The 24,412-nt window shown below is 45.4% G+C and overlaps 1 protein-coding gene across 2 annotated transcripts in view; it reads left to right on the forward strand.

Annotated features, from left to right (window-relative positions):
• The window catches only part of TNFRSF11A (TNF receptor superfamily member 11a), a 56,564-nt gene that overhangs the window by 27,330 nt on the left and 4,822 nt on the right, over nucleotides 1-24,412 (forward strand). For both annotated transcript variants that reach the window (XM_045457133.1, XM_045457131.1), the window contains exons 4-9: nucleotides 1,675-1,818; nucleotides 6,603-6,696; nucleotides 8,042-8,136; nucleotides 9,737-9,850; nucleotides 12,676-12,728; nucleotides 14,063-14,825. In XM_045457133.1, the coding sequence (XP_045313089.1) occupies nucleotides 1,675-1,818; nucleotides 6,603-6,696; nucleotides 8,042-8,136; nucleotides 9,737-9,850; nucleotides 12,676-12,728; nucleotides 14,063-14,825 (1,263 nt within the window). The remainder of the gene's footprint in view (nucleotides 1-1,674; nucleotides 1,819-6,602; nucleotides 6,697-8,041; nucleotides 8,137-9,736; nucleotides 9,851-12,675; nucleotides 12,729-14,062; nucleotides 14,826-24,412) is intronic.

The following is a 24,412-nucleotide window of genomic DNA, read 5'->3' on the forward strand; positions in this document are numbered from 1 at the left end:
AAGTCATCACAAAAAATGAACTAGCAAATACTGAACCACTGCTCCTAGGGGAAATACAGGGTTAGGTTCCTGGGAGCCTCTGGTCACAACATCTTTGTTAACTGATCCGTGTTTAACCTTGTTTTATGTGTGTTTCTGTTTAAAGACACCTTAATAAATATTCTGATTCATTAACATTGAACTTACAACCAACAGTGCTGAAATTCATGCCTGGACAAAGTTTATCTTAGCATATATCTTCTCCATGAGACACATCACAGCCTTCTTGAGGGGCCTGGAAATACCAAATGGCACTTCTGCACAAGGACTGTGGGCCATTTTAAGCAATGGCATCACTAACAAAAAGCACAGAAATGCCAAAAATGGGACACTAAATAGACCACAAAAAGGACACTTGATTCCAGTAGGCACAAGAAGGCAGAGTGGGACTTTGCTTGACCTCAGCTGAGAGCATGCATGTCTGGCCAGTGGCTTGAAATTTCCACTGTTCTGCATGTGTCCAAGAATGACCGCAAAAGTGCCAGGAGTACCGAGGTGGGGTTACAATGAAATTTTAGCGAGTGGGTGAAATGGCAAATATGAATCACCAAATGGAGATGGCCTTGTATAAGCGTGACTTCTCTTCCACAAAAAGTGGAAAGGGCAGCTTTGGGTTAAGAAGAGGAGCACTTTGCAATGTGTTGTGAGAAAAGAGACAAGTACCAAACAGATTGCCCTGAGTATTTGGGGAGATTAACTTCCAAGTATGTCATCAGGCTCAACTTCTGTAATGCATTCTCTAATTACGCATCACACTTCTCTAATTACACTGTGACCGCTGTTTTCACAGCTCTGAATAATCTTGTGGTCCTGCAGGATCCCAAGATGAATCCCCGGTGTCCAGATCCCTGTTCTCTTAGGTTCAATCTAGCATTAGTGTTAAGACTATTGATCACATTTCATTTCACTAAAAATTAAGCAGCTGTGAAATCTATTTTGCATGAGCCAAAATAGACAATAATCATAATTCCCCGGTTCTTAGTCCTCTCACTACTATGAAAATTGCCTTTAAAAAAAAATTACAAGACTCGGAGTGCCTGGGTGGCTCAATCAGTTAAGCAAGCATCGGACTTTGGCTCCTGTCATGGTCTCAGAGAGGGAAGCCTGCTTGGGATCCTGTCTCCCTCTCTCTCTGCCCTTCCCCCACTCATGCCCTTTCTCCCTCTGTCTCAAAAATAAATGAACATTTAAAAAAAAAAAACTGGGGCGCCTGGGTGGCGCAGTCGGTTAAGCGTCCGACTTCAGCCAGGTCACGATCTCACGGTCCGTGAGTTCGAGCCCCGCATCAGGCTCTGGGCTGATGGCTCAGAGCCTGGAGCCTGTTTCCGATTCTGTGTCTCCCTCTCTCTCTGCCCCTCCCCCGTTCATGCTCTGTCTCTCTCTGTCCCAAAAATAAATAAACGTTGGAAAAAAAAATTAAAAAAAAAAAAAAAAACTCACAAGACTTAATTATTGAGAGAGAGAGAGAACCCTGCTGGGCTGTTTTAGTGAAAGCACTGGAAGGGGGAGCTTGGTAGTTCCGGAAAACCCAGGCCCCAGTGATGCATTTGCGGGGAGCCAGGCAGGTGCCACGTCCCCGTGTTGCAGGGTTGCCTTAAGGTGGAAGGTGAGCAGCTGTGTCTCTGTCTCCCGCAGGCAAGGCCCTGGTGGCCGTGGAGCCCGGCAACCGGACGGCCCCGCGGCGCTGCGCCTGCACGGCCGGCTACCACTGGAGCGCGGACTGTGACTGCTGTCGCCGCAACGCCGAGTGCGCCCCGGGCTTTGGCGCGCAGCACCCGGGTAGGGGTTTGGTTCGTGCGTCAGGCGGGCTCTCCCGCGGGGGCCGGAGCAGGCTCTGAGAGGCGTCTCTGCATCATTCCCGCTCCGGGGAAGCAGGTGGCCCGGGAGTAGCTTGGGGGCCCCCTTGAGCAGGGCCAGGTTAACCTCGTCCAGGGAAATGTGGGCGCGGGGCGCTCCACCGAAGGCTCCATCCGGGACACCTTGGGATCCCCGCTTAGGCGGGCAGGGGTAGCGCAGACCCTTTTTAAAAATCTGGTGCAACCCCGCTTAGGCGGGCAGGGGTCCTCAGACCCTTTTTAAAAATCTGGTGCAACCCCTTAGAAGGCTTTTGAAAAACCATGCGCCCCTGGCATATTTTTAGGTTGGCAGCTAACATTTTTTTATTGCCAATGTAAAGAGTTGCTAAGGAATTAGTTTCCAAGGAATTATAACAGCAGTAACACTTTTAAAAATGGAATTCAGTGGCATCTAAACAGCATAGCAATTTGATAGCATCATCATCCTTTTAAAAATGCACTAATGGTCCTTCGCTCTTGGAAGTTTTATACAGTTCTTTTCCCTCCTCTGATTTGTATCCATTTCACTTTCCCCATAGAATTTTATCCTAATGTATTTTTATGCTTGGAGGGCTTTTACGAATCACCTTTTCATAGGCTTTCACATCACAAATGTACACAGATTAGAGATTGTAATTTTTAAAAATTTCCCGTGACTCAAGGTTCTAAGAGTTAAAAACACTTCTGGACTGAATTGTTATTACAGTTATTACCCGATTGTCAAAAATATATTTTGGTATGATTGTAAAAACTTTATGAACTTAATGAGTGGAGTTTTTCTTATTCATATATTCATGGTTGGCTATTATTTATTGCTAAAATGCAACAGAATTCAACATTCATTCTATTTCCACCAAGTGCTGAGAAACTTGGTCCCATAAATCACTAAATGGCTAAGGAAACCTGTTAGACAAGTATCCGTTCTTTCAACACTTTCTTAGTTATATGTCCAGGCCTCAGAATGGTGTGACATGAAAAGATGTCTGAGGTTTTTGAATGTTTATTTATTTTTAAGAGAGAGTGTGTGTGCACGCAAGCAGGGTAGGGGCAGAGAGAGAGGGAGACAGAAGATTTGAAGCAGGCTCTGTGCTGACAGCACTGAGCCCCTTGTAGGGCTTGAACTCGCCAACAGCAAGATCATGACCTGAGCCAAAGTCACACGCTCAACTGGCTGAGCCACCAGGGTGCCCCTCAAAGGTGTTTTTAATGATATCTCAGTTAAGAACTCAGTTGTGTTTTCAATTTTGTTAAAAGTAAAGAAATAGATATCTCCTTTAAAAAAAAATTTTTGTTTAATGTTTATTTATTTTAGAGAGAGAGGGAGGGAGGGGCGGGGGGCGGGAGGAAGACGCAGAATCCAAAGCAGGCCCCAGGCTCCGAGCTGTCAGCACAGAGCCTGACGCAGGGCTCAAACGCACAAACTGTGAGATCGTGACCTGAGCTGAAGGCCCACGCTTAACCGACTGAGCCACCCAGGTGCCCCAGAAATAGCTATCTTCTTGACAGAAAAGTATTTCTTAGAGTTATTTACTGCCCTGACTTCTGGAAAGCACCCCAAAGCAGTTTTTTCAAGATGTAACAAATGATTCTTCATATCTGTTGATCTTTCATTTAGAGGCAACTGTTTTAACCCAGAAGACTTGGACAGGATTAGAAGAATTAAGATGCTATTCATTTCAATTTTTATGGAAGAAAATGTCCATCAGTCACACTGGTCCAGTCCGCCCTTTTTACCAAATGTATCAACTGAACCAGATGGGCTTTCTCTTGGAAAAAGTCTGACTTGATTCTTTTTTTTTTTTTAATTATCAAAATAAATCTGGGGAACCTGGGTGGCTCAGTAGGTTAAGCATCTGACTTCGGCTTAGGTCAGGATCTCATGGTTTATGAGTTCAAGCCCCGCGTCAGGTTCTGTGCTGACAGCTCGGAGCCTGGAGCCTACTTTGGATTCTGTGTCTCCTTCTCTCTCTGTCCCTTCCCTACTTGTGCTCTGTCTCTCTCTGTCCTTCAAAAACAAATAAATGTAAAAAAAAATTTTTTTTTAATCTCTTTAAACAAATTGAAAAAAAAAAAATCTCCCTATGACAACCAACTCCCTTTTGAATTTGATTCTAAGACAAGGCCCAGAGCCTTCCCACAAGTTTGCCACCTGCATGAGAAAAGGTGCCTTTTCTTTGATGGGTGTTGTCTCCACCGTATTCCTTTGGAAATGGTGTGTTCTCTGAAAATAGGTGGAGGATGGAGGGGGTGAAGTGGGTGAATGAAAATCTCCCTCGTGCCCTACCTTGCCGTGTATTTGAATTCCGAACGACTCACCCTGGTCCCAGATACCCCATTCTGTTGTCACACTCACATTTTGCCCTCGACAGACAAGAAAAGGTAGACACTGTATGGAGGTGCTCTGAATGCAGGAGTTTTGCCATTACCGATATTTCGATTTGTTATGTTGTTTTGTTTTGTTTTGTTTTGGCATCTCAGAGGTTTAGCACCAGAGCAGGATTTGGAGCGGGCAAGCAGCCTGCCTTCTTTTGTAACGTGGGGAAAGTGTGATTGTGTCCAGGGAAAGAGGAAAGGAGAACCTATAGGATGCCTCTGGCAGGTCAGTTGTTTCAAATAGTAGATGTGAGAGTCCAGTGCTTGGATTTAATGCCTTTAAAGCCATGTGTGACTTGTGGCTCCTTAGGAAGTCTCTTTGTTTCTAAGGGTTACTCTTCTAGAGTGTGTTAATATTTTTCAAAGCTGTCTGAATTACTAGATGTTAACTGAATTACAACTAGATGTTAACTGGGCTTCTGTTAATATCGTTTCAAAGTGAATCAAACTACTAGATTGGGGATTATTAGATGAATTATTAATAATTGTTTTTTTTTTTTAATTTCAGTCAAAGTTAGTTAACATATAGTGTAATAATGGTTGCAGGAGTGGAGCCCAGTGATTCATCTCTTACATTTCTCACCTAGTGCTCATTCCAATAAGTGCCCTCATTAATGCCCATCACCCATCCTCCCCCCCCCCCCACCCCATCAGCCCTCAGTTTGTTCTCTGGATTTAAGAGTCTCTTATGTTTGCCTCCCTCTCTGTTTTTATCTTGTTTTTCCTTCCCTTCTCCTATGTTCATCTGTTGTGTTTCTTAAATTCCACATTTGAGTGAAATCATATGATATTTGTCTTTCTCTGACTTATTTCACTTAGCATAATACACTCTAGTTCCAACAACGTTGTTGCAAATGGCAGGATTTCATTCTTTTTGATTGCCCAGTGATATTCCACTGTATATATAAACCACATCTTCTTTATTCGTTCATCAGTCAATGGACATTCAGACTCTTTCTTAGTGTGGCTATTGTTGACAGTGTTGCTATGAACATTGGGATGCATGGGCCCCTTCAAATCAGCATTTTTGTATCCTTTGGGGTACCCTACTTATTGAGGCAATTACAGAAATCAAGAATGTACTTCCCATTTGACTTTGGACAAAAAAGTGCAATTTATTATTTTAATGCTTTATTTATGAAAATAAATCACAGAAGTGCTTTCAAGCGTAAATTAACTGCTTTAAGAGTAAATTGTGATTTTGGCACTGATTGCCTGATTATGATATCACATAGTAGCCAATGTTCATTGATTGGTTGATTGGGGGAGGGGAGGGGAGCGGGGGGAGGAGCAGAGAGAGAGGGAGAAAGAATCCCAAGTAGGCTCCAGGCTGAGTGTGGCTCGAACCTACGACTCTGAGATCATGATCTGAGCCAAAATCAAAAGTCGATGCTTAACCAACTGAGCCACCCAGGCGCTCCACCAATGTTCTTCTTTATTGAAATTACCAAAGGGGCATCACGTGTCGGTTACAGTAAGGATAATAGACCTACGAAATTGGAGATATTTCCTATTTTGATAACATAGTTGATGAGGAATGTTAGAGATCTGGAGAAGTCTTCCTAACTACAACCAATGTCTGCTTGCACTGCTGTGGATTAAGGCAGGGGTCCAAACTCCATCCCACCACTGTGTTTGTGTAAATAGAGTTTTATTGGAACACAGCCATATCGTTGTTGTTGTTTTTTTTAACATATTGTCTATGGTATTTTCATGCTACAAGTAATTACAGAGATCAGAAGGCCTGCAAAGCCTAATATATTTACTGTATGGCCCTTTTTAGAAAACATTTGCTACCAACTCTTGGTTTAAGAGAAGGAGATCCATAGGGTTTTTTGGGAAAGGGTTGCTTTTGTTTCTGTTTTTGTTAGAGAAAACTTTGTTACAAACGTTCTAGTGTTCGGACTGGTAAGATTTAGCTGGTCAGGAGTCATGACAGGAAGTTTGCCTTAAAAGCTGTGAAAAGGCTGCCATCCTTTGTAGACAAAAACTGCTATGAACCCAAAAGGCTGAAAGGGGAGATCGGACAGGTGCCTGGTTAAAATAAGGCAGACAGCAGGCTCCCCACGTGACCAGGACAGCGGCTCTGAACAGCAAAGCATGAGTCCCTAACTCAGACACTGATGTCAGTAGCCTGACAGTGAGCCAGTTACCTTTCTAAGGGCGGTTCTGGGACGCTGGGCCCTCTACAGCCAGGATGAACCAAAGCAATCGGCCGTAGGCGGTGACAGTGGGAGTGGGGAGGCTGGAGGCACTGGCGGGGCTCCTGATCTCGGGTCCTCGGGGCCTTCAGCCTGGCCGATCTCTAAGTGTGCCTGTTTGTTTTGTTTGTTCTTTTGTCCATTTTGTTGACAGTGCAGCTCAACAAGGACACAGTGTGCGAGCCCTGCCTTGTGGGCTCCTTCTCAGATGCCTTCTCTTCCACAGAAAAATGCAAACCTTGGACCAAGTAAGTGACAACGGAGGAGCCAAGAGAGTTTGTTGATTTTATTTTATTAAAAAAAAATTTTTTTTAACATTTATTCATTTTTGAGAGAGAGAGCATGAGTGGGGAAGGGGCAGAGAGAGAAGGAGACACAATCCGAAGCAGGCTCCAGGCTCCGAGCTGTCGGCACAGAGCCCGACACAGGGCTCGAACTCACGGACTGTGAGATCACGACCTGAGCCGGAGTATGAGGCTTAGCCAACTGAGCCACCCAGGTGCCCTGAGTTTGCTTTTAAACTCCACCTGCACTGTCTTCAACTTGACGTGTGACAGGAGCTCTGTACTACTTTTTAGATTCAGTTGGGTCGAATCTTTGACTTCCAGTTGCAGCTTTTTTCCTTTTTCTAACCTTATTTACTTGAGAATGACTTATGATGTTTATTATCATTCTCTCGCCGCTCCCAAGCTTCCCAGCTTCCCCACACCACCGGTGTATTTGCCCAGAGATGTGTGTGTGTGTGTGTGTGTGTGTGTGTGCGCATATGGAAGCCTCCTGTTCATGTAAATGTTTGCATACTCTACACATCTTGGGCTTCTTCACATAATATATGCTAACGGGAGCTCATTCCATGTTTGTTGACTTACATCTTTGTGGCTTTTGGTCGCTAGTGTTTCACCATAGAGCTATTCCATCATCTTATTTAATAATTTCCCTTTTGATAGCCATTTAAGTAGTTTCCAGTCTGTCACAGTAATAAATAATTCTCAGTGCATCATCTCGTGTATATATACTGTTTCGCACTTAATGCGTGCGTGTGTGTGTGTGTGTATGTGTGTGTGTGTGTGTGTGTGTGTGTGTGTGTGTGCAGTGAAATTATATGTATATATAGTGGAATCCCTGGGTCCTTCCATTGTGTGCTTTTTATTAAATACTAATATAAATACATGTATTGAATCCTAAAAAATTCCCAATATAGTAATTCTCATTAGATATTTATTTTCTAGTCCACTTACGTTTTATGTTGAAAAAGATTTTTTGTGTTTTCGGCTTCAAAAGAGCATTCAGCAAAAGTTTATCACTCAGCCAAGGCCACTGAACCATTTGGCATCTTTACTGAAGACACCAATGCTCTTTTCCAGAGCACAGTCTCGGACTAGTTCTTAGAGAACCCTGGCAGTGGTTACTTTTGCTCATTCATTTGTCCACCCTTACAGTGTGTGACAGGCACTGGGGATTCCCGTGTGCAGGAACACCTCAGTTTTTCTCCCGAAGGAGCTAGCAATCTAGGGGAGTAGAGCCTTGTGTAGCGTTGTTTTTTTAAAAAACAAGAATATGAAACCGAGTACTTAACCAATTCTACCTCCACAGCTGTAGCGTTCTCGGAGAGACGGAAGTACGTCATGGGACCGATAAATCAGATGTGGTTTGCAGTTCTTCTCTGCCGTCTACAAAGCCACCAAATGGTACGTTTAAACAGAGCGGGTTGGTTGTAGATATGCCCAGTCTCGTCCGCTCTTCTAGATGTCTTCCCAAGTACATGCTGTGCCTGAAGGGGTTCACCTCAGTTTCATCCCATCTTATCCGTGGTCCCCCTTCTCTTCCATCGGTGTTCTAACTCGACATATGTTGTTTACTTGAAAATTTCCTGCTGGAATGGATGACTAATAAAATATTCATATATGCAAAAATAGAAAGAAAGAAACAAAGAAAGAAAAGAAAAAAGAAATGGAGCTGTAAACCTGAATTAAAATGCCCAAATATGGCAGGATAGTGGAGATCACAGTAAGGGTGTCTGTGGGAGATTTTGGTCACCAGCTAGAGTTAGAATATCGCTGTTGTTATATACGGCACGTTTTGTAGATCAAGTTAATTTTGAGTAGCTTAAGTGATCAAAGCTCGACGGAAAAGTTGACAGCTTTTGTCACCTGGATGCTGGTTACCAAGGGGAGTGACGTGGGGCAGAGGCGGGTCCAGATATGGCAGCACTGGAGATGGCGCACACATCAGGAAGACCCTCGTCATGAGGCAAGAGAACCCAGGCCACAGATTAATGGGGCTAATTAAGGGTTTAAGTTTGACATTTTGGGAAACAGGAGGACACCTAAGCGTTCCGCACATGGAGTTACCACAGAGCAGCATTAAAAAAAGACCATTTTAAAGATAACATTGGAAACAACTGAGGGAATGAAAAGCTACAATTTTTTTTAAATGTTTGGGTTTTGTTTTGTTTTTTTTTTTTTTTTTTTTTTTTGAGAGAGAAGGACAGAGCACGAATGGGGGAGGGGCAGAGAGAGAGGGAGACACAGAATCCGAAGCAGGCTCCAGGCTCCGAGCTGTCAGCACAGAGCCCGACGTGGGGCTTGAACTCGTGAACCGTGAGATCATGACCTGAGCCGAAGTCGGACGCTCAACCGACTGAGCCACCCAGGCAACCCAAAAGCTACTCTTAATAAGAGAGAAGGAAAGGAGAGGCGGGAGTCCTGGAAACCAGGGCATGTAAACCAAGAACCCATCATATAAAGGTTCTAGTAATGAAGTGATCAAGAGGGATGGGAGAAATGGTTGTGTCACATTGTGTTGTAGATGACCTACCTGAAACACTTCGCAGGACGGCCATGGTTCTGTTCTCACGACCGGCAGAACTCTGGTGCCACGTTGTTCTTTGGAAAGAGATAGGATAAGGGGCTTCCTTTGGCCTTGGAGGCCGTCCAGCTGGAGGGAATGAGGTGTCGTCCTTGGTAAGCAAAGATGGATCTAGATGGCGTGGTCAGCATGATTAGAGTTGTGCTAAAATAGCAATGTTTAAAGACAGCCCTGGGCTGGCTTGCGGAGGGACGCCGGGCGCGAGGCTGGCAGCAAAGTCACTTTCCCCCTTCCAGAGGTCAGCGTTCTCTGCACACCTGCCATCAGAGTTGGGGACCGTCCTTCTTCTCTGCTGTCAGACCAGCATCCTCCACTCTGGGGTTTGATTCAAAGGGTTTTGTTTTTAACCAACAATTAAAATAACTAGAGAATGATATGAAATCATCTTTAACACCTTTTTCTTATTTTCTTCCAATACAGAATCCAAGATATACTTGCCCGGTTTAATTATTCTGCTTCTCTTCATATCTGTGGCATTAGTTGCTGCTGTCATCTTTGGTGTTTACTATAGGAAAAAAGGGAAAGCAGTAACAGGTATTGTATCTACACTGGTTTTTGAAAAGTAATCTTAAAGAAAGCAGATACCTTTCTAGGTTCAGGAACTGATGACTCTTAGGCTGTGTGTTCACGCAGGATAGATCATCAGGTGTGAATGAGTTGCCTTTTTCCAAGAATACCAACGTTTTTAAAAAATATTGAAAAAATAGTTTTAATATTTATTTATTGTTGAGAGAGAGAGGTAAGTTGAGAGTGGGGGAGGGGCAGAGAAAGGGGGGCACAGAATCTGAAGCAGGTTCCAGGCTCCGAGCTGTCAGCACAGAGGCCTACACAGGGCTCGAACCTTGGAACCATGAGATCATGACCTAAACTGAAGTCAGACACTTAACCAACTGAATCACCCAGAATATTTATTTTGAGATCGAGAGGGTAAGAGAGACAGAGCGAGCAGGGAAGGGGCAGAGAGAGAGGGAGAGAGTGAGAATCCCAAGCAGGTTCTGTGCTATCAGCGCAAGAGCCCGATGTGGGGCTCAGTCTCGTGAACCGTGAGATCATGACCTGAGCCAAAATCAAGAGTCGGATGCTCAACCAACTGAGCCACCAGGCGCCTCAAGAATACCAACATTTTTAATGCACCCACTTAAAATAGAGACAAATGTTCCAGTAAATGGCAGACATAAAGTTTTGACTGGGGGTCTTACCTTGCAATACGAAATGAAATTATGAAAATAAATTATCTTCTATTCAGTAAAATTTAGGTGCTTGTTCTTAGAATGAATAATCGGGTGTTACCTTGTAAGAGCAACTGATAGTGCCTTTTAGCCTCACATCACATTTGGCTTCTACACGACAAAGCTGAAAGAGTGTCGTTTTTAAGAAAGGATTCCTTGAGCGATTTCTTCATGCTTTCGAGGTCAGATCTTCCTCTCTTGGAGCACCTGTTGTCCCGCCATCCTTTTTCCATTTTCAGTTGCTCGGGTGTTTGTCATATCCACCTCGGCTTGGCTGTGGTTCGATCAGTTCTCCTATATCACATGCATGGACTTCATGAAACCTCACATATCTTGCTGTTTCCATTAACGTCATGTTACTTGATGTAACACGGGGCAATCAAAAGTTTTTAAACAGGGAAGATGATGTTTGAAGATGCTTATGTTAAGCAGAGAGCAGTGTTCTGTTCTCTTCGAGTCTACTCATTATTGAATATTTTTATTTAGCGATGCTCCACTTCCCTAGCGACCCAGTAACTAGGGATTTGAATAATGCATGTTCAGATGGTGAGGGTCACTTGTGGAGTTTATGTGAGATAAACAGATTTCTGATCTTTTTTTTTTTTTTTTTAGTTTTTGTCTCTGTAATAATCTCTTAGTGCCATATCTTCTCAGTGAGAAAGACGATGGGTCTACCAATGACCAAATGAAAGTTTAGAGCTGTTGGCTTTCCCTTCATCTGTTCATGGGGCACACGTTTTTTGGCTACCAGGGATGGGACTGGCACTGGGGGCTCGTTACCGAGCACCACAGTGAGACTGAGTGCTAAAAAGGGAAATTACGGAGCTCTAGGTGAGCAGATAACGGGGTCCTCTGACCTTGGGGCCAGCAAGGGTCTCCCAGAAGAGATACGGAGCTGAGATCTGAAGGCCAGTTGGCATTAGTTAAGGTCAGTGCCGCTGGAGCAGAAAGTCAGGACCAGCGTGAGATGGAACTGGACGGGGAGGGGTGGCCAGATGATGGAGCGCTGCAGGCTTGGGTTCGGAGTTTGCTCCTTATCCTTAGCAAAGAGCAGTGAAAACAGCCCTCTGCTTGTAGATGGAAAACAACTTTGGGGGTGCATAGGAGTGGATGCAGACATACAGTTAGGAGGGCTTTTGCAGTCATCTGGGAGAGAGATCATCTTAGTAATTATGAGTATCCCCCGTGTACAAATATCCTTTCTTAGTACCATTTGGGATTATCTAGTACTGATCCCTCCAAGGGAAGAGCTACAGGTTTCCTTTTATTTGGAGTAACTTTATTTTTGTGTAATTTCAAAAATGCAGAAAAGACGCGAAACGAATAACAAAGGTCATTGCAGTAACTGACACATACTGAATATTTATCTTGTGCCAGCACGCTTGCGCATTTTACGCACAGTCGCGAAATCACAACGGCACCATGAGGCGGGTGCTGATATTTCTCCCGTTTCATGATGAGGAAACTGAGGCTCAGAGAATTGAAATGGACCGGACAAGGTCATGTAATAGGGAGCATTAGCTATTATCATGACCTGATTATTTTCTAATGGAGAATGGACAGCACCCCCCCCCCATCAAAGTCAGCGGAGGTGGGCTAAAATTTTATCTTTGTAGAACATAAATTCATAGGTTTTATGGACTCGGGGCCCACTGGAGCTTAGGGGGGCCTACCACAGCCTTCCGGCGTGCAATTTCCCTGTGTTGTACAGACATTGGAGTTAGGGTACTGGAAAGTCAGTGTCCCAGACCAGTGTCTTCTTTATTCTCCCCGGCAGCTCCCAGCCCCACCCGCCTGTCCCTCTTCCCTCGTATCAAAGAAAACTTGCAAAGGGAAGGAGAACCACTGAAGTCCTAACAGCCACTCCGAGTGTGCCCAGAGGAATTTGGAAGAACGTTAGTGCATGATACTTGGGCTTTGCAGAGATCAGAAAGTTCTGGTTTCAGTAGGAAGAGTCTTTGAATTGGTTGATTTTTTTTTTTTTTTTAATGTTTTCACTCTCAGGAACTCTCACTGAAAAGACTTGCAGAGGACTGTGTTTAGAGATACACGCAGCTGACAGAGTGGTCAAGAATACTGAATTAGAGGAAATAATAATAAGAAGTTCTTATCCTTACTTTGTTTTTCTAGCTAATTTGTGGCACTGGGTCAATGAGGCTTGCGGCCGCCTAAGTGGAAATAAGGTAAATTTAAAAGTCTTAAGTGTCTCCTTAACGTACTTTTAACAGTAGGCTGTTGACTACTAACATGTAGTCATGTTAGTACATCTAACTGTAGCGGTTAGTAGTCAAATGCCGAGCCTGGAGGGACGGAGCCTCCAATCCCAGGAGTGGTCGCTACAGGATAAGCCAAAGCCCACACAGCTGCTCATCTAAATGCTGTTTTCTTTGCATTTCATGCCACGCGTCATCTCTGTGCACATACATCAGTTATGTTGTTTTCTGGTGCCAGTCTTGATCGCCTAGGACAGATTCTGAGTAGGAAAGAGCTGCCATTTTCCTTTACTCCAGAGTGATTGAAAAGAGTTATTTTGGTAACTTTTAATTTTGATATATTCAAAATTATAGAAAAGCAGTGAGAATAGCACACAAAAAAACTGCCACATGCCCTAAACTCAGACCCAGCAATTGCTTATACTGTATCATTGGCCATCTGTCTGTGTGTATATGTCTATGTGTGCTTTTATTCATGGTCCATTTTAGAGTGAAAGGCAGACATCATGCTCCTATACCTTTAAATGCTTCAGGGTGAATTTCCTAAGAGCCAGCACATTCTCTTACATAACCTTAGAACCTTTATCAAAATCAAGAAATAGTAATAGTAATAGTGTTACGAACTATTATCCACATGTGCTATTAATTATTAATATGTCTTCAATTACCTGATTCTGTCCCTTAAATCTATTGTCTTTAAGACATGAAGAATATAAACTTTAAACCGGGAGCTCATCCTGATTCTCCCAATTCCAATCCCAATCCCAACACCACAGGATTCATTCGGTCTTTCCCTTACCTGGATTTGAATCTCCCCTCTCCCATTCCCAACAGGATGAAATGTGGTTCCCGTTACTGTCAGTATATTTGCTCATTGGCTCAATGACGGAACACAGAGACAGTAGTTTCACAATTACCAAACTGTACCACAGCAAAAAACAAAGCTACTAGCTAGAATTCATTATTTGTTTACAGTTTGTTTTTTTTTTTTAATTTAGATTGAACGTATATGGACAAAACACTGTGTTCTAAAGTTGAGTTAGCCCTTTGCCTTATTTGGGTGTGAACGTGCTGTTCGTGGGAAATGCAGTTTGATTCATTCGTTTCTGGTTGGATTCCATTTTAGGGTTCTCCCCCCCCTCTGTAATTTTAAATAACACAGGCAAAGTACCATAGTGAGTGGTCCATCTGTACTTGTCACGGTGGAAATAATTACTATAAACCATTTTCAGCTGTGTTTAGCAGGAACACGTTCTAGTAAGTGTGGGCATTAATACCTGTGCCTTCTGAATTGAAATCTGCAGGAGTCCTCAGGCAACAATTTTAGCAGCACTCATATGGAAGCCTCTAGTCAGCGTGAAATTTGTGAAGGTGTCTTACTGCTGGCTCTGGAAGAGAAGATGTTTCCCGAAGATATGTGCTGTCCAGACGGTGTTGGCCTCTGTGGCGGTGTGTGCACAGGGGGTGGTCCCTGTGCACAGGGAGAAGATGCTGGAGTGCTCACCTTGGTCAGCGAGATGGAGGGGGACCCCTTCAGGCAGATGCCCACGGAAGACGAATATGTAGACAGGCCCTCCCAGACCCCAGACTCTTCACTGTCCCTCCCTCGGCCTGGCAGCAAATCCACACCCCCTTTCCCTGAGCCCCTGGAGGTGGGGGAGAATGACAGTTTAAGCCAGTGCTTCACTGGGACAGAGGGCTTGGTGGATTCTGAAAGCTGCAATTTCACGGAGCCCCCGTGCAGGACCGACTGGATTCCCATAGCCCCCGAAAAGTACTTGCAAAAAGAAGTGGAGGGTGGCAATTGGCCCCACTGGGCAGCCAGCCCCAGCTCTGCAGAGGGCTGCGCAGGCTGCAGAAACCCTCCCGGGGAGGACCGGGAACCCCTCACGCCTACCGCGAAAAGTGGACCTTTGCCCCAGTGCGCCTATGGCATGGGCCCCCTGCCTGAAGAAGCAGCCGAGGGGACAGGCCAGCCCATGGACGGGGCCGACGTAAGGCTTCCCGGCTCGATGAGGGGAGGCCCGGGGTCTGGAAGCCCCTCCAGTGACCAGCCACCTGCATCTGGTAAGTGATTTTCCTGGTCCCTTCCTTCTGAGCTTTAAAAAAGCCCTGTTTTTTATGCAGTGTTTGAAGGCAAGTGTCACAGACCATTTGGGGAGGAAGGATGCTAACGTGGGGAAAATTTTGCTCGCACGTTTCCTCCTGATAGACCTCTTTGCAGGGTGGGTTTTGACCCCGTCCGCACGTTGGGTTTGTGACGGGTGTGTGACTGTATCCTCCAGCCCCCGGGACTGTCTTCATTTACACATGCCTCACCTCCCGCCCCCGGCAGTGAGCCTCCCAAGGCAATGGCAGCATTGACCTCGGGACTGGCTGAAGTCAAGGCGTTCCCTCAGATTTCTGGGTTCTGTTTGTGTTTTTAAAGCAACCTACTCCTCAAAGCTCCCGAGAAAGCTTTTTATAATTTTCAGGGGACAAACATTGTTTAGTTAATTCTTAATTAATTAATATTTATGGAGAGTATCTCGGTTCGATACCAAATTCATGATGCAGTATAAATGTCTTCTGATGCTTTATATGAGCAGCCCCTTTTACAGCCACAGCATATAATGTATTTATGGAACCAGGAGGATAATTTTACAGTTTAAAATCATGATAGAGACTTATCATTGCATCGCTGCTTGAGCACGAATAGCCCACCAATTATAATAACTTTTTCCCCAAGGCTAAGACGCCGTCTGTTTTATCGTAGTTACAAGGAACTTTGCCGCTGGTAGTGTGAGCTCTGGGTTTTATCTACCACACGGGGGGTCAGGGATCTCTCTGAGAGTCTCCTGACAGCTATAGACACTCTCTCCAGAAAAATGAATAATTGCACGTATACCATTTAAAGGGCTTCACAGGGGGTGCCTGGATGGCTTGGTCAGTTGAGCAGCCGACTTTGGCTCGGGTCATGGTCTCGCGGTGCGTGTGTTCGAGCCCCGCGTTGGGCTCTCTGCTGTCAGCACGGAGCCTGCTTGGGATCCTCGGTCCCCTTCTCTCTCTGCCCCTCCCCCGCTGGTTCTCTAAATAAACAAACAAACAGACTTAAAAAAAAAAAACACACATAAAGGGCTTCACAGACTCCTCCCACCCTCAAAAAGGAAAAGGAAAAAAGCCCATTCGTGGACCACCTGTATCCTAGGATGCCTTTTTCTTTTTCTTTCCTGCCTCTTTATTTAGACCACAGGCGGTACCAGCAGCTGGTCTTTGAATGATTTTATGACCCTGTGGTAGCTAGGTCCTACCCGAAACACAGAGTCTCTTCTGCCTCATGCTGGCGATGGCCCCTGGCTTATTTGATAGAAGAGTGTACTTTAAACATTTTTTTTTTCGTTTTATTTATTTTTGGGACAGAGAGAGACAGAGCATGAACGGGGGAGGGGCAGAGAGAGAGGGAGACACAGAATCGGAAACAGGCTCCAGGCTCTGAGCCATCAGCCCAGAGAGCCCGACGCGGGGCTCGAACCCACGGACCGCGAGATCGTGACCTGGCTGAAGTCGGACGCTCAACCGACTGCGCCACCCAGGCGCCCCCAGAAGAGTGTACTTTAATCTGTCTTCTAAGCTTTGTGGTTTTGCTGTAACTACACAAATTTCTTGACGTGTAAATTCTATCGTATCAATTCTCAGACTAGAAGGAGGAGATGCGTTTGGGGATATTTTCAAAGAACTGATGTGTTCTTCCTTCAGAAGACCTCAGCGTTAAGATTTTAAGGAATTTCCATAACTGAAAGTTGGGCTCTACTGTTCGTTTGTATGATTCTACTTCTTTTTTTAGTGGTTAATTTTCTTCCTATCGGTCATAGAGACATACGAAACACTAGCGTTTTGGACTGTGAGGAGCTGGGAAACCAAAGCTGAGTGTGGCCGTGGCCATGTCTTAGTAAGACTGCCACTGTGTGAAAACCTTCAGCAACTGTTGGAAGAAGAGTTGGCCGAATTTGTTTATTTTTTTTTAAAGTTTATTTATTTGGGGGGGTGCAAGTGGAGGAGGGGCAAAGGGGAGAGAGAGAGAATCCCAAGCCTTCCCAGGCTCTGTCAGTGCAGAGCCTGACGCGGGGCTCGAACTCCCGAACCGTGAGATCATGACCTGAGCCAAAGTCGGATGTTTAACTGACTGAGCCACCCAGGCGCCCCATGTTGGCCAAACTTAAAGAGAGATTTTTTTCTTAGTGTCACAAAGCCAAAAGCTAGATCTGTGGTCTCCTGTAAAGAGTTAAAACAATGCCCTAGTCTGTTTTGTATTATCATTTCTTTTCTCCAGCACTAAACAGCTAGGCATAGAGGAAAGAAAAAAAAAAAAGTGTGTCATCAACTAAGTGGTGTTAATTTGCAGAAAGTTTACACTGCTTTCTCTCTGTTCATCTGGTGCTTAGCCATGCAAAATATCCGTGAGAGCCCACGTGTGGATGCCAGCAAGAGGGCCAAGTTCATTCTAGCCCGAGGAGAAGCAGCAGCCAGACTGATTTTTGAGGCTGTGCTGTTCTCTCCATAATTGCTTCTGCATGAACACGCCTTCTGGTTTCTGGTCAAAATAGCACTTCCTCATTATTGCTTTTTTTTTTTTTTTTTTTTTTTAAGATTGTCATAATGTACGTTCTATATAATGTGTGAAAGAATGGAGCTTGAGTGAAAAATCAGAGGGAGGTCTATTCGTATTTGATCTCCTGGAAGCCACTGTGCTCTCGAGGACTTGAAGGAGGTGGCTTTTTTTTTTTATTGGGTTTTAGATTTTTAGGTGTGGGTTTTTATGTTTTAAACTTCCGGAGGCGCCTGGGTGGGTCAGTTGATTGAGCGTCCGACTGTTGGTTTTGGCTCAGGTCACGATCTCACGGTCATGAGGTTGAGACCTGCATGGGGCTCTGTGCCGAGCATGGAACCTGCTTCAGATTCTCTCTCTTCCTCTGCCCCTTTCCCCATTTGCACGCTGTCTCTTTCTCGCTCTCTCTCAAAAATAATAACGTAAAAAAACTTGCAACCAAATCAAGTGGTTTCTGGAAACAATGACATGATTGGGTACTTCCTCAGTAGGGGCGGGGGGAGTACCTCCTTCACACCCAGCATCCCTTGGAAGCGAATGATGGTTCTCCAAACAGTTCTACAAGCATAACTTTTAAGAATAATATCCAACGTTAAGGCTATTTTCTCAATGTTATAATTCTTTCTTTTTAATGTTTATTATTTTGAGAGGCAGAGACACAGCACGATGGGGGAGGGGCAGAGAGAGAGGGAGACACAGAACCCGAAGCAGGCTCCAGGCTCCGAGCCAGCAGCACAGAGCCCGACGTGGGGCTCGAACCCACAAACCATGAGGTCATGACCTGAGCCGAAGTCGGACGCTCAACCGACTGAGCCACCCAGGCGCCCCTCAATGTTGTAACTCTTAAAGAACGGTGAGAATTGTTAGCAAAGACCCATAAGGGGAACACATACATTTGGTTATGTCTTCTATAACCACTTCTTAATCTATATCTTAAATTACTATCCTGATGATGTAATGGTGGTTACCTTGGTTACAAATCCTTTCACCTGGAGTTTGGAGAATTCTCACTGTGTCTAGAAAATTATTTCCTGTGGAAGAAAGAATAATGGGTCTGTAGTGACTGGTGAGTTGTTTTTGGCCCCTGAAATCACTTACTTGGTTCGGCCACTTTTGAGCTGGAAACCGTTGTTTATTTACAGGGCCCCCAGTGATTATTAACGAACACCAGCTACATATTGATTTTTCTGCCATATCTTTATTGACAGTCTACTGAGCCACAGAGACTTGGGAAAGCTTGCCAAGCAAGTAGGGATTGAGGTGAAGGAGTGGACAACTGAAGAAATCAGTAACTTGAGATCACAGCCCGCTCTCTCCTTCCCCCGCTTACCCACCTCGGTTCTGGCCAAAGCCAGCCCCTTTTAGTACGAACACCCCTCACTCTCCTCTTCTGTGCTTCTGTTAGTGCCAGCCACCCCGCCCGTGCACTGGCCCTTTTTCCAGACCGCCCACTCCTCCTGTCCTTCCAGGTCCCAGCTCAGATGCCACTTCTGGACAGAGAGGGCAGGCGTGCTGCCTGCACGGCCCCTTCTGTGTGCTTTCTGTCCTTCTCACTGAGCCCGGCACCCCCACACCTTTATCAACGAGCCGTCTCTAGACAGCCGCGCCATTCAGTGGGAATTTCCATGAGCTTTGCCACACCTGATCTTTGCAGTCTCTCCCAAGGTGACTTAGTCACGGCGTATCCGTCTCATTCATTCATTCAGCCAGTCATGAGTAACTAGAGAACAAGAGACCATGTTTGTTTGTTCCCTAAACTCACTCTCCACCTCCTCCTTCTTCAGTCTGTTCTGGGGAGCGGGAGGCCAGGCAGGGGACGGAAGGACTGACATTAACTATCCTGGACAGACCTCAGTGTCCTGGGTAGAGGAGGCAAAGGTGAGCTGGTTCATGCAAATGGCACAGACACACCAAGGCCAATTCCTGGGAGCCAAGGGCACTGGAAGATGAAGGGCACTTGCCCGTTTCTCCCATCCCTGGGTCCCCCTCTCTTGACATGACTATTCTTGACCATCCATTTCCACCCGGAAAGGACAAATAAAGGCTTTCCTACCTCAATTTTCTTCCCTTTCCCTCCACTCCCCCCAGGCAATGGACAATGCTCTATCTCTTTTATTTATTTATTTATTTATTTATTTATTTTAGAGAGAGAGAGAGAGAGAGAGAGAATAAGTGAGGAAGGGGCAGAGAGAGAGGGAGACACAGAATCTGAAGCAGGCTCCAGGCTCTGAGTGGTCAGCACAGAGCCAGGCACTGGGCTCAAACCCAAGAACTGCAAGACTATGACCTGAGCCAAAGCTGGACGCTTAACTGACTGAGCCACCCAGGGGCCCCCAGGGGACAATGCTCTGTTTCTAACTTTCTTTTCTCTCCTGTTGGAATGCCGTCCACTAGCTTGGGTTTCACTTTTAGCTAAGTACTATAAGGGCAAGTATTAGGTCAGTGAGTCTGTAAGTTAAAAATGACATTTTATGATTTGGTTATTGGGCAATATTCATTGGTACTAGAAGTCAATGTGTTATTTCAAAATATATGAAAAATTTGTTCCCTGTATACTTTAATTCACTCCTGCTTGCTGTCTCTCTGTTCTGATGGGGCTCGCTCTGGAAGAGTTTCATTCGTAAGCCATTCTAACTAACTTTCGAGCATGATTCAGAATGGAACTATTAAATACTGGTTCCCTGCCCTTATCATCATATACTCCATTCCTTCCAAATGCCTAAAACAGAGCTTACATTTCCATAAAAAGGAAAATCACATGAGAAGCATATGGGTTAAGTATAAAATAAGATTTTAAAAAATTCCAAAAGAACTCCGTGTAGCCTGGGTAGTTTGAGTGTATTTGTGTATATTTTTAGTTCTGTTCCTTGGAAGAAAATCTACATGACAATTGGGTGGTATTATTTGCTATAGTTCTTCTGATTCAGTATTCATACGTTATGCATTTTAAACAACATAATAAGCTTTTGAGAAGACTATGTATTACCTTGCTTAAAAATGTGAATTCTGCCAGAGATTGAGTTCTTAAAATGAAGCTTGTTTTCTCTGCCCAAGAAATAGAAATTCCATGGAGTTGGCCACTGTGATGCATGGACTTATTAAAGTGTCGGCATCTTTCTGATCATGGTGGGACACTTCATTTGGCCATTGTTTCTGTTGACTTCAGTGCTATTTTTAGCTCTCGGGTTACCTGGAAAATCTGCTAGTTAAGTCACATGAAATATTAACCTTAACTGAACCAATCCATGTTTAATGTTAGAAATTCTTTGAAATTTCTAATTTAATAAAAATCATCATGTCATTCTGGCTCCCAAATCCCACTTTTAGGTAGCTTGAAATACAATTCCCAGTCTCCCTGTGTTGAGAGACGAGTAGACTATTAAAAAAAATTTTTTTTTAATGTTTATTTATTTTTGAGAGAGAGAGCATATGCGAGGGAGGGTCAGAGATAGAGGGAGACACAGAATCCGAAGCAGGCTCCAGGCTCCGAGCTGTCAGCACAGAACCCAACGTGGGGCTGGAACTCATGACCCACGAGATCATGACCCGAGCCAAAGTAGGACACTTAGCCGACTGAGCCAGCCAGGTGCGGATGAGTAGACTATTGTGACATCCTGATTATCTGTTCTGAAGCCTAGACCTTAAACCGCTGCACTGCTGCTTTACGTGGGGTCTGCGCAGCAAGTGATGACTACCATGGCCTAGGAGTCCGCTCCCTTCTGCCAGTTGTCTCAGGAGCTGCTGTTTTCACAATCGTTTCTTTTGTGAGGAAATCTCTTTCTTTCCCATGCCTCCAACCCCATCTTTGTCCTCAAGTGACATGAAGTTACAGTCACTGCCGGGGGCAGCCTAGCAGGGGAAAGCTGTCGGAAAGGCAGCTGAGGAAAGTTAAGGAAGGTGGGGAGGGACCCTTGCTTTGCTTGTTTTCCTGGAGGCTCAGTAGAGACGAAAAGCCTCAGGCCTTTGTGAGGCATCTTGGATAAGCCTCATCTACGCCATGCTTCCCTTTACATTTTCTTTTTTTTAACGTTTATTTATTTTGAGGGGGAGAGAGAGAGAGAGTGCGAGAGTACAAGCGGGGAAGGGGCAGAGAGAGAGAAGGAGAGAGAGAGAGAACCCTAAGCAGACTCCCGCTAACTGCACACTGTGCCGTCAGCACAGAGCCTGTCGCGGGGTCCATCCTGTGAACTGTGAGATCCTGACCTGAACTGAAATCAAGAGTCAGACTCTGAGCCACACAGGCGCCCTCCCTTTTCATATTTCCCTTAGCTACCAACAAGGTAGCTGCGTCCCCCTCCAAGAGCAGAACAATCTGGGGCTTTCCTTGGCACTCACTGGAAAGAGCTACCCCTTCAGGGGCCGCTCTCAACTGCAGAAGCCACGGCAACCGTGCTGAAAAGGAGGCCCCTCGGCACCCATGTGATCAGGCAGCTTGCTGCCATGGCGACCTGCTAACTCGCCATCCCAGGGCCTTGCCCTCTCTGGTCAGCTTGCATAACCCTATACAACCTTTGGGACCTGAAAGGAAGAAAACGCATTTTAAGGAATGATTGCTATTGAGAAGAACAGTTCGGGACTGAGGTGTATTACAGGATAAGGATATTACCAGCTCCTTCTAAATTGACCTTGATCGACTCTCGTGCTGCAGGCAGGTCATAGCGGACCTGGGTGAGGAGCAACGAGACCATGGGGGTTTAGCATAGAACTATACAGATGAGTGTTCAAACCAGTGACAGCCGTCATGATGAATTATTTCAGCGAAGAAAACAGAAGTTGGTTAGATTTCTAGAGGGAAGTTCCCTCTCCGTCTTCAGGACATGTTGAGATCCTCCAACAAGACAGGGATGGAAAATAACATTACCGCCTGGCACATTGCACCAATCCGTTTCCCTTCGAGTTGCACACGCACAGACACTACGTTCCAGGGGTGGTGATGCCATCCGCGCACCTGAGCCTGGTTCTCTCTTTCCCAGGGATTTTCAGACCCATCATCTCATTGGACCCTTGTGGCTTCCTGCGGGTATTCATGCGTTCATTCTTTCGTTTAACAGGTATTGTGTGCTGCTCCGTGCGGCCGCACCCTGCCAGGCTGGCGGGGCTTGAAACTTGATTCTCATGTCACAAACTGAGCAGGGCGAAAATCTGGAGAGGTGTTAGGTGGCTTGTCCCGAATCCCACAGGTAGGGAGGGCTGAGCGGAAAAAGACCGGAAGCTTCCAGACCCCTGCTCCCTCCTCTGTCCCTCCCCACTGCTCACTCTCTTGTACGCAGGCAGCCACTGACAGCTCATCACTTTAGTCACCAGTTGGCCCCTTCTGCTCTTCGGGGACCACGGCACCGGGATGACACTGACATAATTAGATGCCAGGCAGGTGAGTCTGTATCAGGAGGAGCCATGAGGAAAGAAGGCCGTTTGGCAGTTGCCATCCTGGAGGCAGTGTTAGCAGAGGGGGAAAGCAAACCTGGAATGCTCACACACAGGGCAGCTGCGGGCTGGTGGGCACAGAGCAGCCCGCCCGGCACGGAGGGAGCACTCAGAAATTCTGGATTTGGGGTGTTGTTCCCATTACTGTGGTTACCATGGAAACATATCATGAGATCCATAATTTAGTGGCACCAGAAGATAGCCTCTGCAGCTTAGTGTCTTACTAAACATTTAGTTCTTTATCGGTACAGAAAATTAGATTCACAAACACTTCAGCAATATTGAAAGATGGCCAACCTACGGGATGTCACCTCCAAAAAGAGTGAAGCTAAACGAAAGCATCTGTGTAGGGGAAAAACCCAGGGTAATACTTTTTTTTTTTTTTCCAACGTTTATTTATTTTTGGGACAGAGAGAGACAGAGCATGAACGGGGGAGGGGCAGAGAGAGAGGGAGACACAGAATCGGAAACAGGCTCCAGGCTCTGAGCCATCAGCCCAGAGCCCGACGCGGGGCTCGAACTCACGGACCGCGAGATCGTGACCTGGCTGAAGTCGGACGCTTAACCGACTGCGCCACCCAGGCGCCCCGGTAATACTTTTTTTAAGTGTATTTATTTTTTGAGAGAGAGAGAGAGCACACGCACACGCATGGAGGAGGGGCAGAGAGAGAGGGAGGGAGAGAATCCCAAGCAGGTTCAGCACCGTCAGCGCAGAGCCCGACGTGGGGCTCAAACTCATGAACCATGAGATCGTTACCTGAGCCGAAATCAAGAGTCAGATGCTTAACCGACTGAGCCACACAGGTGCTCACCACCACCCCCCAAAGCAATACTTTCAAGGGCTGCCTGCCAGGTCAGGACCCACTACATAATTTCCAGAACCCACTGGAAAATGAAAACACGAGGTGTCCCTGTGCAGAAATTAACAAGAAATTCAAGATGATGACCGGAGAGCAGTAAACCCGGCGTGGCCTTCTGAGTGCGGGGCCCCACGTAGCTGCACAGGTCACATGCCCGTGAAGACGGCTGTGATGCCACTTACTGTCATTGAGAAATCAGTAAAGCTTTTTAAGGAAGTTGAGTCTGTGCCAGTTGACTACTCTCAAAAAAGTCAGCGTGGATGAAACGGGCTGGGACTTAACCGAAGGTGGTTTTTGTCATCAATTATACCTTGGGTTAAGGAGAAAAAAAAAAAACACGTGAAGAATAAAATTGTTTGAGAATCTCATACTCATTCTAGATAACTTTTCTTTACATCCTAATTGTTAGGAATTTACAGGTCTTGTCCACCTCCCCCACTCTGTCCCCACCTCCCCTCAAAGAATAATATTCTTGATCCGGCCTATGAATCAAAGAATTCTGAAATGTGCAAATGTATCTTGGGCAAAAGGATTTGAGTTCCATTTTGGAAAAAGAGAGGGGAAGGGAAGGAGGAAGGGAAAAAAAAAAAGAATACAGCTTCTATATCAGAGATGTTGTTTGCCATGAGGCAATTGGCATGGGATAAAATTCTTAGTGTGAATAATTAAACAGGATCTTGATGTACAGGACGATAAAACATGGGCTTTTACTAGAGCTCTGACAAGATGAAGATTCTGACAAGGAAGAAGGTAAACAACAGTGGATTCGTGATGATGATTTGTTG

The sequence above is a fragment of the Leopardus geoffroyi genome, chromosome D3, assembly GCF_018350155.1.
Source record: "Leopardus geoffroyi isolate Oge1 chromosome D3, O.geoffroyi_Oge1_pat1.0, whole genome shotgun sequence".
Taxonomy (NCBI): domain Eukaryota; kingdom Metazoa; phylum Chordata; class Mammalia; order Carnivora; family Felidae; genus Leopardus; species Leopardus geoffroyi.